The sequence below is a fragment of the Podarcis liolepis genome (genome assembly GCF_965112155.1).
Source record: "Podarcis liolepis genome assembly, chromosome: 4".
NCBI classification, from domain to species: Eukaryota; Metazoa; Chordata; class Lepidosauria; order Squamata; family Lacertidae; genus Podarcis; species Podarcis liolepis.
In genome coordinates this window covers 52,114,460-52,134,124 of record NC_139558.1, presented here as the reverse complement: position 1 = coordinate 52,134,124, position 19,665 = coordinate 52,114,460, and the positions used below count along the sequence as shown (strand labels likewise).

The following is a 19,665-nucleotide window of genomic DNA, read 5'->3' as shown; positions in this document are numbered from 1 at the left end:
GTTGTTGTGGGGAGCAAAGGAGGAGGGGGAGAACCTTGTATACCACCTCAAACTCCTTGGAGGAAAAGGTGGGGTATAAATGCAATAAATACATTACAATAAAACATATGGGAAGCACCAGGTAGGAGCCCCAGGTAAGACCACTCCAAGGGGCTCCAAATATGGTCCCAGAAGTTGACTGAAATGTTTGATATGAAGTTAGCTCTTCCCCTCCCTTGTACACTTAATCTTCCTCTAGTTGTACCCAGCATTTTCTGTCTATATATTTAAATACAGGAGATTACAGATATGCCTTTGCAACTTAATAGTTATTACTTGGATCAGGAATAAATTCTTACTTTTAACAGTGAGGTACATGGACTTGCTGACGTCAGCCCCCACATCATTGCTGACCTTGCAGAGGTAGTATCCACTATCTTCTTCCAGCACATGCTTGATCAACAGGGAGCCATTTGTGAGAAGCTGGATGCGCCCATTCAATGCAATTGGCTGGAACTGGGGGACTCCAGCACCTATTGCAAGAATAAAAGGTGAATCGGAAGGTGGAAATAAGATACAAGAGGGGAGAAGAGTGTTACCGTGGGCAGAACCAAACTCAAGTGACCTAGGATTTTCAGAACCCACCACTAAATTTGGGGGGGGGGGGAGGATGGAGAGACTGCTTTATGCCAAAATGTTATAAATCAAATCACATAGAAAAAGGCGTTCTTATGATGCTTGTAATAATCACTGTGAGCCAGATTGAAAATAAAGCACTTAGGTTGACAACCATATTTATTGTGGTTTAGTGCAGTGAGCTGCCCAGAGTGGCTGGGGAAACCCAGCCAGATGGGCGGGGTATAAATAATAAAACTTATTTTTATTATGATTATTTAGTTCCCTGATAGCTAAATTATGCTCAATTTATGCTTGAATATCCAGAAATGTATGCAATCCTCATGACACCAAAAAAGAAAAAAGAAAAAAAGAATTAACATTGGGAATAGAACACAGAGCAAACAAGAAACGAAGCAGTGGAATGCCTCTGTGGAAGGAAACTAGGATATTTATGCTGCCCATGTGGTTCCTTCCATCTTGATATTTCCAAAGTGGTGTGGAAGAAACCATTGGAAGCAGTTCCCCTGCCCTCATGTACCAGTACATGCCAGCAGACAGATGTTCTTCAGGACTAATCTGCAAGCTAGTCAAGGCCTGCAGATGCTTCCAGAACTGTAACAATGTAGGACCTGGGCACAACTCCTTGGGAATGTCTTGCAAAGTCCCCATGTAAATCTTCCTTGAGATGATGGAAGACGATGGGGTAGGGCCCACTGCAACTGCATTGGCAACATCATTTTCAGGGCGCCTGCAGCACAGAGCGCTTGGAACAACAATGGCAAGTGTTGCCTACCTGATTGTATTAGAACAGTGATATCCAAGTGACAGTCAAATATGGATACAACACCAATGATATTGAACAGTAAGCTCTAAAAGGCTAACAAGCTAGCTGACCCATTGAGAAAGATCATTTAACCTACTTCATAGTTCTCATTCTTCTCATGAACAGCTTCCAAAACCATAAGATTTCTGAGTGCCTTTTAAAAAAAGAAATCAAAGGCTAAAAGGCACTGAGGTCTAAATTTTAGTAGTTCAAAAGAACATGTAGGTTCTGAAAGGTTGGAGCTGGTGTTTTTGTTTTAAAATCAGCTTTGATAACCAAATATGTCATAAAGAAAATTAGGTAGGACACCATCCACCATGTAATGCCTTTTAAGTTAAAAAATAAATACAATCTGCCAATTGCATATATTTGGCTAGAGTCAAGTGAGGCCAGAAATAATACTCTTGTTATATGAACAGAAAACATTAATGCATTAGGTAACTCATGAACTAAATTACTAGGTATGCTAATGCTGCCTGACCTTTCAAAGGGCTGAAAGGATATGATTGGCTGTACTACCCATGGATTTCTTCCATTAAAAAATAATAATCAGTTGGTACCAAGGATGGATACTGGAAATCAGAACAACAATACTGGACTTTTGTTTAGTCTTCACATCAAGGATCTAAGAACACTGTATCTGGTCAACCAATAATGGGAAATGGAGAGAGAGAAATCAGAAACAGATAACATAATATATGCATTACTGGGGACTACCAAGTATGGCTAAAATATTTATCAAGGTGAACTCCAAAGTGGTGCCCTATTAAAAAATTAGTAAGGGATAATAATCAGCATGCAAAGAACTATTAAAAAGTGTAATAAGTCCAAGAGGTATTTGGACTTGCAATGTCCCCTCCTTCAAACAGCAACCATACCTGCCCATTACATGACAAATTCTTTCTGAAATGGAGGGTAGTTTCAAAAGCTATTTGTGATACAGTAATGAGGACTGGCAGTTCCTTTTCAGACCGTATGCAAGCAAGGAAATCGCTGACTTTTGGCCACCAGCATCACCAACATCTTTCTGAAGAGATGTATTTGTTTAAATGTGGTACACAGAGGTATTAATCCCTTCTGTAAACTATACATGTTAACTGAAATAAAGCACTTCAGATTTTTCAATTATTGTACCGTAATTTTCTGTGTATAAAATTTTTTTTTTTTTTAGTATAATACAATGTTAAAAATTGGGGGTCGTCTTATACATGGGTATCAGTGAGGGGGGCAGGCGATTGGTGGCAGCTGCGAGTAGGAGACTTTCAGAAGCGATTGGGGCAACCCCCCCATTTCCTTAATTTGGATTCCCCCAAAATAGGGGTCGTCTTATACACGGGGGCGTGTTATACACAGGAAAAAATGGCATATTATCAGTGTGGGGAAATACCTTTGGAGTACTTCCAGACAATTGTGGGAACAGGGTAGCCTTCAGCAGAGCAGTTGAGGATCACAGCTTTTCCATAAATCCCATCTTGATCACTTGGCTGAACCACAAATCTGGGAGGAACTGGAGGGGAACAAAAAGAAAAGAAAGAAGTGATTTGCAAAGCCAGAAAGAATGTTCTACTAATGATAAAGTCTTTTTCAAGAACTTAAGGTGCATGCAAGAGATGCAGATGACTTTAAAGCTCACTGAGTAACTTTTGGGAATGGCAAAATGAGTACTTGTTACAGTTTACATAGGCTACCCATCCTAATTCAGATGGAATGGAGCTGGGTAGCACCTGCATATCAGTGACACCACATTCCACTTCCCCAGCAGTTTCGTATACATATTATACAACATGGAAGCCAAGACAAAACTCTGTGGGACCACATAGCGCTATTAACATAGGACTGAGTGAGAAGCTTCCAATGCTATTTCCTGATAATGCCCCTGACTGCCCACCCACAAACCACAGAATCACTCCAATAGACTACTGTGGTCAACAATAGCGAAAGCAGCTAGAGAAGGGTTTTACCCTGTCTCTGTTGATGAGTTCATATAGATTTACAGAATGGTTTCCTTCAGCATACCCTAGATTATGCAACTTGATCATTCTGAAATTTATTCATTTTTCCTCTCCCCGCACCCTTCCTCATAATGTCTGCTAGGGGCTAAAGTGCAGGCTGATTCATATAAATGTCCATGTCCAGCAATCTGTGGGTCGAGCCAAGCTGACTGCATGGCAAACCAGTTGTTTGAGTCTCCATCACCAGCTCAGCTCGATTGTCAGCATACTAACAGTTTTGCAAATTAAATGCACTTCATCATGTGCTGACAGGTGAGCTGAGCAAGCAATGGAGTGACCACATGACTTCTTAACTCTGTAGCGAGCAGCATAAAGGGTTGATTCAACCCTCTCCTTGCCTATATGAAGAAGGCTATTTGGCCTAGCCTTATATCTGCAGTTCAATGTGTACTTGCTGCAATATTAAAACTAGAATACTCTGCATTCTAGTACAGGTGTTAACCCTGTCAGGGTTAAGATGTTACTTGCAGTCCCTGGGTATGGTGGAAGAGCAAAGCTATCTGGGACTGCAGGTAGTTCAGGGAAGGAGTCATCTATGTCCAAGGAGGAAAGCAAAGCTATCTCCTCCAGAGCTAGAATTAAGGTATCAGTATCTGTTGGGGCTCTTTCACCACAGAAGCTTCTAAGTGGGGCAACCACTATGGAAACTGTTTTCTAGGGAGTTGCTTTCTCTGTCCTTGTAGTCTTTGGTGCTCTCCTTTGACTGAGAGGGATCAAGATCCTGTGCTATGAGACTACCAGAGGCAGTGCTGATCTGTGACCAGCTGGACAGGTGTCACCTAAGTGCCACAGAGAAGAAGCCAACCACAACTTCATCAGGCAAAATGCCCCAATGGCACAGAGAGGAAGTTGACCGGGTGTGGTTGCTAGATTCTCTCGTTTAAGACAGCTGGCACTTTGCACTGTGTTTTAAAGAAAATTAACCTGAGACCTAAGGGGATTTTTTAAAAAATTGTTCTTTTTATTTATTTATATTAAACTTGCATACTGCCCTTCACCCAAAAATCTCAGGGAAGTTCACAACATAAAAATACAAAAGAGAAACACAAAATACATAATACAAAAACAAAGCAAAGCAATACCCCACTCCAATAATATTGCCATTAAATAGCTCTACTCAGGAACCAATGGTCTTAGTGAACAATGGTGGTTAGTGAACTTGTTTTGGCTCATAGGCTGCCAGTTGATGAACACCAAAGAACTAACACATCAAACCATAATCATGCAGGCACAAGCTCAGTATTTGAACAATTGTGATGGTATTCTTAAACCACCAAGCAAAATGAAAATATTTCCCCAATAGCAGAACAGATCGTCTTCCAAATTAAAAGTGAATAATTGGCACAGTGGGAAATGATCTAACCACAATAATGTATTGAACCCAAGAAGCAGCACTTCAAAAAAATTCATATATTAAATTATGTGGTTTCCAGCTGTACCTGAAAACATTTCTAGATTGTTGGTTAGGTTCCCATACAACATTTTCACACAAAATAAAAAGCCTTCTGAGGTTTCTTTTAAAAACAAAACAAAAACCTTATTGTGGTGTTTGTACTCTAACAAGAGAGGAGAGAGTCTAATATATTCTAAGTTTCTGGGAGCCACAGGCAGGATGAGTACTACTGCACTAAGTACTACTGCTTGCAGGCTTCCCATTGACATCTGGTTGGCCATTGTGAAAGCAGGATGCGGAACTAAATGAGCCTTTGACCTGACCCAGCAGGCCTCCTCATATCTTTTTAAGCTTGTATGTCCTATCAGAAAACTGTTATTGGAAAATACTGTTGACTTCTATCTAATTGTCACCACTCAGATTAATTACATCACCTTACCTCTCACAATTAATTGGCTTTGGTGCTCCACAGCTGCTGCATCATTTCGAGCTATACAGGTATAATTCCCATTGTGCATGAGGGAAAGATTAGAAATCCTTAAGGAGCTGGTGAAGTCAATGTTGTCAATGGTCACCCCAAGACTGGCTGGGATTGGTCTGCCGTCCTTCTGCCAGGTGATTGTGATTGGCAAATCCCCTGAGACCACAACACATGGAATGAAGACTCGCTGTCCAATGGAGAACCTTGGAAACTCAAAGGGCTGGATGAAAGGTGGCACTGAAACAAAAAGAAGAAGAAAATGCTATTCATTAAAGAACTGAGAGTGTGTTGACATTTTTGAAAATGTTGTGAAGTAAAGTGATCATAAACTAGGCAGCTGGCATGTAATGTAATACATAACAGTAAGAAGGTTTTAGTATACCATTTTTTAATAAAATAATTAATTCCCAAATGCCTAATATTAAGGTGATTAGCCATAAAATGCTGATGTTTTCCAAATCAGTGATTTCATACCTTTTGTTTCTCCCTGAAGTTCTCCAGAAAACGCTCAGTTTTAAATAGATTTGGGTTTAAGGCAATGGTGGAATTGTTAAAACTGCTGCAACCCTATACACACCCATCTGCGAACAAGTCCTATTGAACTCAATTAGACATGCATAGGAATGTAAGGAATGACTCTTTAAACTGCACTGCTTCTATATTGGAATGTGAAGCTTTCGCAGTCATGACTGAGCTCAGAATCTGAAGGGCTAGCTAACAAAGCCTGAGGAACCTACATGCAACATGGCTTGGCTTATCCTCAGTCATCTACTTCCACGATGTGATATGTAACACAATAATAAATAATAATAATAAATTTTATTTATATCCTGCCCTCCCCAGCCGAAGCCGGGCTCAGGGCGGCTAACAACAATAAAACAGTACAAAAGTACAACATAAACAACATTCTAAAATCATTCATTATAAAAATTATGGGTTCCCAGCCACAGCAGCATTTGAGCAAAGCTTCTGTAGCTGGTGCTTTTAAAGGTGGTTATGAATGGAAATGGTTGGTGGGAAACTAGAATAATATTTGAGGAGACACCAACCGATATGAGCTCTTATGCATTGGTGTTTTTGTAGACAAGAGTGGGATGCTTCACACTCACTGAAATGTGCTAAGGCAGACCAAACGCAATTCCTGGCTCCCGATTCTGCAAGTATGACTTTCCTTTACCTTTTACAGTCACGTGCACACTCTGGCTGGTGGACAGCTGGGGCTGAACGAGAACATTGCATGTGTATTCGCCCTCATCCACTTCCTTCTGCACATCGGAGAGCTTCAACGTTCCATTGTTTTCAAACGCTACTTGGCGATGGTTAAAAGGGAGCAGGTTAGAATTCTTATACCATTTGATTGAGTAGTATGGATAACCAATGACACGGCAGTGAATGAAGGTATCCCGCCCGGCTATTGCTGTAATGTTTTTCATTGGTCGGATGCTTGCTGGCCCTGTAAAGGTAAAAGGAAACTCTTGAAAATAATTTAAGGCTGTATTTAAGCAGAGGAAATATTAATTTCTTCTAAATATACAATTCTTTTAGATACTGGAAATCACAGCCTGTGACAGTTTTTACTTCAAAGAGCCACTTAAGGGGTCTTCCTAATCGTTTGGTGCTTTTTAGTTTTTCTAGCCCTACAGCAGGCACACTAATTAACTCTTCTGCTACGTGCCTGCATCCCTGGAATACACACATGATAAAAATCTGAGCTCAATTACAAATTAAAGGCTGGTGAAGATTTAATTAATGTCAGATATAGGAGGGGAAGAAAAAACAAAGCTGAACCAGTAGTCTAGTATTTTTGAGATCATCAAACAACTTAATGCTCATTTTGATTTATGCAGAGTAATCGGCATTATGCCACATAGAAATAAACCAAAATGTCTTATATACATAGATAGCGACAGCAAATGTGGGATCTCCAAAGGAAGAAAAAGACATGCAAGCAAAACAAAAACAAACAAAAAATTGAAAACACATTGAAAAATATTAGCTGAATTGATTAGTACAGGGAGACAGTTTTATATCATATTGCTAGTGCAATCCTACGCATTTGTATTCAGAAATAAGCCTCCTCTGTGGTACTTATTCTGAGGAAGGAGAGTGCTTAGGATTACAGTCAGAGTGATATATTAGTAATATATTAGTTTCTACATGAGATTGCAGAGAAAAATGGAAACAGCATTAAAGAAGTCATTTTTAAGCATTCCATGGCAAAGCTCATAGCATGCAGTCATCTTCTCCTTTACTACAATGAGTTGAATTTGTTTGTTGTTTTTGGAGGAGCTGATTTGACAAGCACCTCTTACGTTTATTCGAGCCTGGTACAGGACGACTCCAGCAGAGTTGTTGGCAGTACAACGATAGACCCCGCCATCTCGGACCTGAGTGCTGGAGATATTCAGGTAGCTGACCACATTTCCCTCAGAGGTGATGATCTGGCTGATTCGGTGGTTGCCATCTTTAATTATGGGATCTTCATCTAATGTCCATGTGATTGTAGGAAGAGGTGTTCCCTTCACATTGCACATTAAGGAAACACCCTCTCCTGGACTTACCACCTTCTCACTGAAGGCAGAAATTATTTTGGGAGTTCCATCTACAGGGTGGAAAAAAAGAATCTAAGTCAAGTGGGATGCCTATAAAGGAAATGCATGTGCCAAGCATTTGGGGTTTTATAAATCACTACTAAAAAGAAGCATAGCTCTGCTCCTTCTTCTCTCCCCCAAGCCTCTCCACATTTCCCCTGACACCACAATTTCACACATTCCAGTTACCTGACAATGCTACCAATCAAGCTCAAGTTCAGATGACACATAATGCCAAACCAAAGTTTACTGCAGCATAGCAACAGGAGAAATGGCGGAGTGCTGTTCCTAGATAGTTTAGCAATCAATCCTTCTTCCTGAGGAACTCCAGAATTATAGCTCTGTGAGGAGAATATGGTTCTTAAATAGCACTCTCAACAAACTACAGTTTCCGGGATTCTTTCAGGGAAAGCCATGATTGTTTAAAATGGTATCATAGTGCTTTAAATATATGTGTGGATATGACCATGGTCAAAGGTAACAAAAGTGCTAGGCAGGTCAAACTGCCAGAATGTTCCATACCGACACAACCAGACTAGTTGTCAATCTTAATCAATAATCCTCATAGCCTTCATGGAACGTGACAAGCACAAGGTGTTCTTTGAATATATAAGAACTCTCTGCTCATTCTGTGAATGCACAGGCCTACAGCCAACTGATGGACTGCTTTAATTGCTCTGAGACCTTGTTTCATTTTGTCTAAGCTGAAGAGCAGAGACCCACAGCTGCTGCCAGGTAAAAAGGAGCATGTGAGCTGCAAGCGTCACATATCAACAGTAGGACAATGGTGGGTGGAGTGGAGTAGCAGTGCTGCCTCTTAGTGCAGAGCTAGGTCATTGAGCCTGAGCTTCCACAGCCACACCCACCCCACCATGAACTACTATGGGCAGGACTGGCAGCAACAGCAGCTGATATGTTCTATGCTTATAGTAATATTTTATTCTCCTGTTACTTATGCTATTTTAAATGTGCATTTTATATTTGACTTTCTTTTTCGTTAACTCTGTTGCATTAAATGTGCATTCTGCAGTTGACCTTTATCGTAATGTTTTATCTTGAAATATTTAAGATAATCTTTTAGTTTCCTGTTAACTATGTTGCTTTGATTGTATTTTCTCCAGTAATATTTTATTCTCGATTGTTTCATGTGAGGTTTTATTGTGTTGTAAATCGCTTTGAGATTTTTTCCCCTTAAAGATATAAAGCAGTATGGAAATGAAAATCGTCATAATCTTCATCTGCTCTGCACCATGATCCACAAGCAACTTCAGCACTTGGATATTTTCTGCAGACTAAAACAGGAAAATATTCCAACAGGGCCAGATGCTGAGCCATTCACCTACTTTCTTTCCCTCTCTTGCTTGATTCTAATCCTATTTGAAGAAGTGAGGCAGTAGAGCAAAAAGTGTTTATGCCCGACTCCTTAGTGTGTGGGTGCGCACACACAAACACACACACACACACACACACACAGACCCACCACCTCCCACCCTCTCTCTGTGCATTAGCGCCGTCATCTCTCAGAAGACAAAAAAAAACCCCAACAGGCTCTTTATACTGAATGGGAACTGACACACGACAAATAAATCAGGGAACATGCTCGGTCTGCACCTCTGCACCCCTTCCCAGTGCAAGGTTAAAAAAAACAACAACCAGTGACAGGCTTTTTTCAGATGAAAGTAGACATTATTTTCCCAGTGAGACCTGAGTGTCTTTGAAATCATTCCTGCTGTCGTTCTCTGATAACCAGCACTCTCTCGACATCATTATAGATGATCAATATGCTCCTTAGGCTCTCTTAGTCACAGGAGATGGTTGCTGAGGTAACTAGGCCTAGGCAGGTAATCTCTTCCTTTCTTTTTCTCTGACTACTCTAAAAATAGTGGGCATGCCATGGGCTGCACTGTAGCCTCATACTTTCTAGACAAATTGATTACTTTCTTCACTTGATTATTATGTGGAACAAGGTGTCAGTTACATATTATGATTGCTACTGTTTCAATAGACATTTGTTCTACCAAAGAAAAAAAGGTGGGGGTGAAATGTAAATAACAAAACATGGGAATTTCTAGCACTCATACGGTTTGTTTGTAACCACAAGGCTATTGTGGTTTTGTTGGTGCTTCTGTTTAACACTACTGAAGGCTTTATTTTCTAAGACAGATATTAGCTAATTCTCACATTTTATTCTTGCATCCATTGTCCTGTTCTAGTGTATCGTATGCATTTAAACATATGTATCTTTTTTAAAAAAAAGAAACTATTTTATTTGCCACCTTTGTAGGCAAAGCCCACATGATAAACACATAATATCACTGTTATCAGGGTTGCTCTTACTATTAAGCAACCTAGGCAGGTACATGAACTTGGAATGTAAGGCAACAGTGCTTTTGAAAAGGGGTATGACCAGAGAGACTCTTCCCTTCTCAGTACTGGACTCAGTAGGGAAAAGACAAAGGCAACCACGGCATTTGGAGAGAGATATGGTATGCACTGAAGTCATCATTGGCCTATCCTATTGGCACTATATTGTTATTTTGGTACCCATCAGAACCAAATGTACAGGCTAGATGATGTAAACAGCAGAATGTGCTTCTATCACAGTTCCTCTATGCCATCTGGATATTATTCATTCTCTCGCTGCCAGGCCCTGGTATCACATATTTCCCATAAATAATTGGTGAAGTTAAAAATGTAAAATAAGAAGTGCGGTTGGACTCACCCCCGAGGGGATTGATTGGTGCAAGTCAATAATGCACCTGCACCTTATAGCGCAATGCTACTGAAATCCCAAGTTTCACATTGCCCTATATAGCTAACAGTCCTATGCACACTTACCTGGGAGTAAGTCTTTTCGAACACAATGAGACTTGCTTCTGAGTATTTACATTGGATTTGAGGCATAGGATTTGGCTGTTAGCCAAGCTGTGATGCAATAGACACACACAGTCCCACACCTGCTGGCTCCCACACAATCCCACACACTGTAGTAGCCATCCAGTGTCACAGTTCTCAGTTCTCATCCTCCCCCTTCCATTCTCAACGACACTCATTTGGTGAATGTGACTTTCCATTTGGTTTCAAGCACCGAGTCAGTGAGGAAGGTGCTTCTCTGCCTACCCTGCTGCCCTATAAGCCACTTAAATGCAAAACTGAGATGCAAGAAATAAATATGTAAACATGCTCATTCTGCACCTCTGCCCAGAAAACTATTCCGGCTTTTCATCTATAGCCTTGAAAGCAAGCCTAAGTATTCAAAATTAGACAGAAAGCATGGCACAGTTTAAGAATTACTGTAACAATGGTTACTATGGCTGCATTCACTTGGCAGTTCATTCCATTTCCCTGCCATTTCTTTGTTAAATTCTGCATTATATCCGAGCTTTCACATGACATAAAAGCCACTTTCAGAAAACTAATGAAATATGGTGCGTGTTTAGCATTAATTTCTGTTATTGGATTCCAGAAAAAAATCCATCTGCAGACCCTTAACCTGGGAAATTGTGGGAGTAAAGTGACAGAATCTGGGGTGGTACACCAGCATACAGTTTCCCCCCTGCTGTTTTCATGGAGGAATAGAAAGGGTAGGGGAGTAGCAACGTTGCCCAATCGCGTTTGTTGCTGTCTCATGCCATGCCCAGTGGTATAAGTGATATTGAGCACAACATGCTGGTACATTGGTCAAAAAGCCACCGTTCCATAACACAATGGGTACTGCAGTGTGAAAGGAATATTAAAAACACAACAGAAACTCTAGAATTACAATTAGGAAAAATAACACACTCTTCCCCACTTTTGAATGCACCCTAAACCACTTGAATTCTGGACACCAATTTGTCCTGGCTTTGCTCGCAGCAGATGCACCTATCAGCCCCACCTACTTCTGCAACTATTTATTTCCAAGACATGATCAGTTGGGTTGTCACTACAATGCACATTTTTATATAGTTTTTTTGAAAATACACAGGGCACTCTAAAACAGAAGACAACTGACCTTCTAGCACCACCTGAACGTAGTCTTGTGCGGACATCTTGTCCTTGCGTACAAAGCACTGGTATGCCCCACCATCGCTTTTGGCCATGCCATCCATAATAAGTGTTTCATGATTGATTCCAATGATCCTGACGTTATTCCCAGTGTTGATGATTTCACCATTTCGGTACCAGAAGAGTTCGTGGTCCTCTGTTCCAGACACACTGCAGGACAAGGACACTTGGCTACCAACACTGCTCTTCACTTTCCGCGGACTGATAGTGGCTTTTAGAGGCTCTACAGATTCAAGAGGAAAGGAAAGAAGCAATTAGGAAAAACAGGCGAGTTCATATTAGAAAGATGGCGTGGGAAACAGATTGGTAGGTGATCCAGTGAGCTGTAGCCAGTGGTGTATTCTGTGAAGCTAGCTCTAGGGTTTTGTGAGCCCCATGGGCTAAAAAAAAGGGGGGGCTTTTGAAATGGGATCCCTTCCTATTTGGCTCGTCCTTGGTAGCGGGTAGTAAAGAATGCTCCCATAAACATACAAAATGCTTTCCTTTACCACCCAAGAATCTTAACTTCAAAGCATCTATTAGAAGAAGATGCTCGTAGGACAAAGGATATTACTTTGAGGAAGCACCTGAGACAGCACCCGAAATCCCCAATAATTTTGTTGAAGAGAAATCCTAATGACAGCAGGAATTAAAATTAAAGAATCCTGTGAATAGGTGCATTGAGCAGAGCAGTTCTGGGGGATACCAGGAGAGACACTATGGTGGCAGCCATTTTAAGTTTGGTCGGAGGAGTTGCACAGTGTTAGACAAAATGTGTTTCTTCCACACTACAGTCTCCTGGTGCATATCTCCAAGCAGTTAATTAAATATTTTTGCTGTTTGGCTCTTTAATGCACAAGCCAGGGTATAACACTAGAGTAGTTGCCACAAACAGGATTACCTTGTAAAGCATGAAGCAATTCTCACTCTTGGCTGTTATCAGTATACTATCCCTAGCAACAAGCAATGGAAAGCATGCATAGTCCATTACAGCGTAACTCCTCTTTCAATGTTGCCATTAACGAAGAGTGCTAAATATGTGGAGAAAGCAAGACTGTGTCTTCTGCTTCAAACTCTGACATTGCACTCCTTGCTCACACCCCATGGGCACCTGCACACAGACATAACTTGTGCAAAGGGGGAGCCTACTTGCATGCAGGGTTCCCAATTGTGTGAAATCCCGCATATTTTCTCAGCTAAGCTTCCCTTTTACACTCATCACATATGTCCCAGGGATTGCAGGGGCTAACATTAGGGCCAAGGAGTTCTTCCACTCCCAATTCTTGTGTCTATACATGGACACCAAAGAGGCTTGGATAGCAGGTCCCACTATCTGAACACAATGTGTTCTCAGGAATTCATTTGTTAGGTGAGCACTTAACACAATGAGCGATTTCCATTGATTACTATGGGGAGATTTCTAATGCATTCTTAACCATGAAATTTTGACCACAAAATGATGAAAAAACCCAGGAAAACCTAGTTTGCAAAAGGCAAACAAGGAAGGGTGAAATGCTCTCTTATTTGTCTTCTTTCTGCCCCTTCTTCGCCCCCTCCCACTATCGTTTCTGGTATAATGGCTGCCATGGACCAGCAAAAATAACCCAAAGATAAAATAGCAATTCCCCACTGACCTCACTATAAAGAGAACCACATGGATTGCATTTGTAAATTATGAATTAAGGTTGCATTCCAATACACACTTATCTGGAACTAAGTTCTGTTGAACTTAGTGGGTGGTAAACTTGACTAACTCATCATAGGATTGTGCTGTTAGAAGCCTCCACTCCCTAATATTTTATTTTTTCCTTATTAAGCAAAACCTAACATGCCACATGTGTTTGCCACAGCAGCACCCCTCCTGCACTCCCAGGTGATAAACTCCAGCGCTCTACGACGCACTTACGTTTTACGTGCAAGCGACCTATCACCTCGGCTGTGCCGTAATTGTTCCACACCTCGCACACGTAGTTGCCTGAGTCCGAGGAGCGCGTGTTTTCTATCAGCAGGCCTGTCACTGTTGGCCGGAACCGGCTGTCAGGCTCCCAGGGTACATTGTCCTTCAGCCAGCGGTACTTTGGTGCTGGGTGCCCAGATGCTTTGCAAGGCAGCTCCACTCGCTGTCCCGCCATGGCTTTACGGTGGTCAAACCCATCCAAAATAGATGGAGCCGAGTTTGCTGGGTCTAAAAAAGATAAAAGAAAGAAAGATAGTGGTTTCTTAGGGCCACAATATTTTAGAAGAGGAACCATATAAATTCCTCTTCTTCTAGAGCATAGGTTTACAACCAATGGGTAGAGACCCACAGGTGGGTCGCAAGGCTGCTCCAGGTGGGTCACAGCAAAGTTGATGCTGTCATGTTGGATTCCCGCTTAGGCTGACCAGACATGTATCTCCCAACTAGGACACATTCTACTGATGAGATGCTCATTTTATCAGTTTCCATGAGTGCTGCAATGTCACAGGAGAAAGGCACAAGCTATTTTTTCCTTAAGGTACACATTTATGGCCAACCAGATGCTCATGCTTTTCTCCTGCCACACTGCCAGCCTACTTTCATTTAGAAGTAATGCTGAGCAATATGTATACTGTGGTACCTAGGGTAAAGTAGTTAATTCGTTCCGGAGGTCCGTTGTTAACCTGAAACTGTTCTTAACCTGAAGCACCACTTTAGCTAATGGGGCCACCAGCTGCTGCCGCGCCGCCGGAGCCCAATTTCTGTTCTCATCCTGAAGCAAAGTTCTTAACCCGAGGTACTATTTCCGGGTTAGCGGAGTCTGTAACCTGAAGCGTCTATAACCTGAAGCTTATGTAACCTGAGGTACCACTGTACTAGCACTATTAAGTATAAATCAAAAATGAAAAAGTTAAAGCGGGTCGTATGTTGCACCTTTGAATTCAAAAGTGGGTCTTGGAACTGGACTGGTTAAAGACCTCTGTTCTGGAGGAATCAGCCACCTGCTTTGTCTCCTCACCCATTGATGTGCTATTAAAAGCTGGGAATCATTGGCTTAACATCATAACAAGGGTTATTTCCATGAGAGATTAGGAGCCCAGTAGAGCCACATGAAACTGGCTGCCTTCACAATAAGGAGCAGGTTTATTTTCCCATCCTTTGGCCCACCCCCTGACCTGAGTTCAGAGAGAGCCTACAATACCTGACTACTAACTGTGCATGGTGGACCTTCTAGCTAGTGATGTAGAGGTGGGAACCACTATAAAATCTTATTGTTCAGTCTGTCCCCCCCTAGACTAGTCTGGAGGAAATGTTGTTGAAATGTTGAAAGTCTGGAGGAAATGTTAGCAAAATTAGTGTTTGGCAAAAGGTTTCCACTAGCACAAAGTGTTACAATCCTCATCCACCGACCATAGCTGTCCATCCAAATAATGTCACATTTCTGTCTTAGGGTTGGTTCCATTTGCCTTAAGAACAGGCATAAGGAAACTCAGCCCTCCAGATGTTTTGGGACTACAACTCCTAGCATCCCTAGCTAACAGGACCAGTGGTCAGGGATGATGGGAACTGTAGTCTCAAAACATCTGGAGGACCGAATTTGCCTATGTCTGCTTAAGAATGAAGCTTGTGTTTATCTATTCATCCTTGGAAACATAACGGATCAATTCATTCCAGAGTCTCAAATTCATTGGAAGGGATTGTGATCTAGTATGTCAAACACGCAGTCTAAAGATAAACCTTGCTTTGGGGCATGGAAGACTGCAAAAGCTCATTAAGGCATTCCTCATTGCAGGAGTGTGATCTTCCTTTTTCAGAAGATTGTTCGTGTGTATAACATCATAAACAGCTATTTTAAGACAAACAGGCACTTTTCCCTCTTCCATTGACTTTGACAGCTTTTCTGGTTTGTTAAGAATGGACTCAACTCAGCATGGTTGAGACCACCCATGCAGTATATCACTCTTTCCAAAACTTGCCTCTCCACTTGCCACACATTTCCTCTTTTAAGCAAGGCTGCCACTTCTCCTTTGCCAATGTTTTGCTACCCCTTTCATTTCTACGGCATTTGGGGGTTCCTTGGCAAATGAAGTGTACAGCAGCAACTGTTAAATGAGGGGTGGAGAACCTGTGGCCTTTCAGATGTAGATGGACTCGCAAACCCTTAAGCCTGCCTGGCCAATGGCTAGAGACAATGAGAGATCTGTAGTTTCCCACTACTACCTTAAACAGATCTGGATCCCCCAAAGATGTCTACCTTCAAGCTGCTAGACAAGCAACTTCTCAGTCTAAAAGAGAAAAGCAAAAATTTTCCCAAAAGGCTAGATCCTGGGCAGACACAAAACAATGAAGTACTCCCCATTCAGCAAGTGTCATGTCATACCTGATACAAAAAGTCTAGCACTGTTGCTCTGTCGTGTTTCTCCAGTGTATCTGTGCCGTGTGATACATCGGTAGTTATACAATCCATCTTCATTCTGTACATCTATAATATACAAGGCTCCCGTGGATGTGATGAGAAATCTAGATCCTGAAAGACATAAGAATATGTGGAGTTTTACAAATCAGAAAAGCTTTGTGACTCTCCTACCCTGAAGAACTGCAAATTTTCCTGTCAAACGCCCAAAATGCACATTGTTGTCAATGATTAGACTCATAAATGATCAGTCGGTGTGTCACTACCTATCTTTAACTCAGTGGCACTTCCTAAAGAAATATCACTTTAAAACAACAACAACACACACAGTATATTGTGGAATCGCTCGAGAAAGATATAATTAATTCAGTATTCATCACTGCTGCAGTGCAGAGAGTATAAAGATATTTTAAATAAAATGGAAGAGTGGAATGAAATTACTTATTAGATGTGAGTCAGCCAGTGAAAAATATAAAAGCATATTATTTTATGTTAGCACTAAACCTGAGTATGAGATATATCATAATTAAATGGGCTGATATACATAATTACATATGATGATATGAATAATAAAGCTGTATCAGACCACATCAGACTCATTATATGAAAAAAGGAAAGAAAGTTTGGAATTAAAATGGGAAGGGGGGGGGGGAGCCAATGATACTAAACTTTTATGTAACATTTGTATCCTGCCTTTTCTCCAATGTGCTTTGGGCAACGTACATAGAATTTATCCAGTATTATTCTAACCACCACTCTATGAGGCTAAGTACTGTGGAAATATAGTGACTGGCCCAAAGTGACCCAGTGAGTTTTGTGACTGAATGGAGGTTTAAAGTTGGGTTTTCCTAGATCCAAGTCCCACATCCCATCCATTAAACAGCTGTAGAAAAATTCAAGAAGAAAGTCACGGCAGGATGACAACTAGAGTTTTGCAAATGAATTCACCAATTGTAGAAAATAGCCCCGTGCAGGCATGGCTCTGTGTATAGGTTAATGCAAGGACTCCTGACCGTTCTGATCATCTGAAATGGCCCATTTGACTAATCCAAAAAGTAGACAAAGAACAATTTCACCCTTTCTACCTTCTGCAAAGTACTAGCCACAGATACAGGAAACAATAGCTGGAAACAGAATTTTTAAAAGGTTCTTGTAATTAAGGGTTGTTGATTTTCCAGGAATATTTCTGTCTCCATTCCCTGAAACCACTCATTTTGGCCCCGAAACTGAAACTGGCGAACATCCACTGAAGCCCTATATGGTATATCTGCACCATAGAAACCCTGTTTGGCTAATTGTCTTTCAGCACTGCTTCTGCTCCCTGTCTAGTTCCAGACCCTGCCAGCCATCTTCCACACAGCCCACCCACTGGACCCCTGCCCACAGAGGGGAAGCATACATAAGCTGTCCCTGCAATTATTGCCACATGTCCTTCATCCCCAACCCTCTTTGGATTGGTCTGCCAATAGTCATTCTTTCTTCCTAAGGAACCCTGGAGAAGTATTTCTGCAAGGGATCTCAGCACCCAACAAGGTGCACAAAACCTTTACATTCTGTATGCAACATCAACCTTTTTGCCTTATCTTCGTTAAAATGATGTCAGCCAGACATTAATAGCTATTGCCACATGTCACAGTTAAATCTGACAGTATCCAATTCTCACCAATAGGCACTGTTTAGAACTGCACACATCTTTCCTTATTTTTCTTAACAGATTTTACATACTTACATAAGGCCTGAACAACCAGCTCTGCTAAAACATAAAATGCTAGACATAAAAGATGACAGAAAAAATAGAAGGGGAAAACCTATGTAATTTCTGATAGAAAACATTTTCATTAAAGCTGACAGCTTGTCAAGTATGACAAAACCCAAGTGCTGAACATTTTGGGCACTGTACTTCAAAAAGTATTTAGAAAAGCCGCATGGATAGAAACAATATTTATTATCCTGTTGATCTTGGAAAGTGCTTTATTCTCTAAGCATATTTAATCTAATCACTCTTGACTTGCTATAACAAAATCTATTATTAAACTTGTCCGCATCACATACGAAATGAGAACTTTATAAAATCAAAGCTGTGGTTTTTTTGTCCCTAGAGAAATCTAAGCTCATTTGCCTCTTTTGCTGTTTGCAACAATTAAGAGAAGGTGGCAAACTTATCCAACAACCAGCTGTGCAAAAAAAATACACGCCAAATGTAACAGTTTAGATTTACCTTGCTTTTACAACAATTATTGAGTACACAGTCACCCAGACAATAAAAGAGTAAGAATTATGGCCATAGGTTCTTCCCTTGCTTGGATATAATCTGATCTGGAGGGGGGGGGGACTCTTCCTTCTCTGCATTCCCAACCATACAAAGGTCACCCCATACACTGTCCTACTGCTTTTGCAGCAAAGTCAAAGGAGAGAAGTCTTCATGTCTCTCTTTCTCACTCCTCCTTTCATGTCCAATATTAGAAGGGAAGGGGTTGAGTTTGAAAAGGGGGAGAGGCAGCAAGACCTCCCTTCTCCAGCATGCATTTTTGTAATGAATGGAGAAACATAGCAAACTGAGTCAGACTATTGCTTCAGCTAACTCAGTACTGTCTGCACTAAGTGGAAGTGGCTCTTCAGAATTTTAGGCAGGGTGGGTGACTCTGTTCCACCACACCAGTCACTACTGGGTATAGGAGAGGGTGTTTCCATAGCCTGCATAACTTTCTTTCTCTTTTGAGAGACACCACACCCTTGCCAGTTGATTACCACTGACCAACCAATACTTTTCCATCCCTCCATGCCTTTGGCCACTTGGGTCCACACAAATGTTGTTGTTGTTGTTGTTGTTGTTGTTGTTGTCGTCTGATTTTGGAAGGATTCCACCACATTTAGGCATGCATACATAAGGCCCCCACCAGACTGATCTTTGGGTGTGGGTATGGGTGTTCTGCAACATGTCAACGACGCAAAAATAGTGCATTAGTGGTGAATGTACATGGGATCATCCACACATCACTCCACTTTATTAGTTGCTCTGCAATGCTTTCCCCAGTGTTAGCACATTATTGCCATCTGGATGACACACTAGTGCAACAAAAGCAAGGCGTTGGGAACCAAACAGAATATTTGTGGTATGAAAAGTTAGAGGATTTCAGCAGGAAGCTACGGGATATGCACAAATTGGAAACAAAGTGGTATGTTCCCTCCAAAACTTTTGTAGACGTGAACAATATAGAAAGCGGGCTCACATACAACTGACTCAATGCACAGGATTTTTTATTTTTATTTTAAAGTGCAGCATGCTTATGACTCATCTTGATTTACTACATGGAAGGAAACGTCTACAGGTAAGTCTCTATTTATGCGGGGATATGTTCCAAGGCACCGCAT

At 41.3% G+C, this 19,665-nt stretch overlaps 1 protein-coding gene across 1 annotated transcript in view; it reads right to left on the bottom strand.

Moving 5' to 3' along the window:
- The window catches only part of DSCAM (DS cell adhesion molecule), a 322,782-nt gene that overhangs the window by 127,876 nt on the left and 175,241 nt on the right, over positions 1-19,665 (bottom strand). The window contains exons 4-11 of the mRNA XM_083500497.1: positions 16,261-16,407; positions 13,830-14,108; positions 11,892-12,167; positions 7,612-7,908; positions 6,484-6,759; positions 5,265-5,543; positions 2,808-2,927; positions 339-512 (exon numbers count right to left, since the gene is read on the bottom strand). Coding sequence (XP_083356623.1) covers positions 339-512; positions 2,808-2,927; positions 5,265-5,543; positions 6,484-6,759; positions 7,612-7,908; positions 11,892-12,167; positions 13,830-14,108; positions 16,261-16,407 — 1,848 coding nt within the window. The remainder of the gene's footprint in view (positions 1-338; positions 513-2,807; positions 2,928-5,264; positions 5,544-6,483; positions 6,760-7,611; positions 7,909-11,891; positions 12,168-13,829; positions 14,109-16,260; positions 16,408-19,665) is intronic.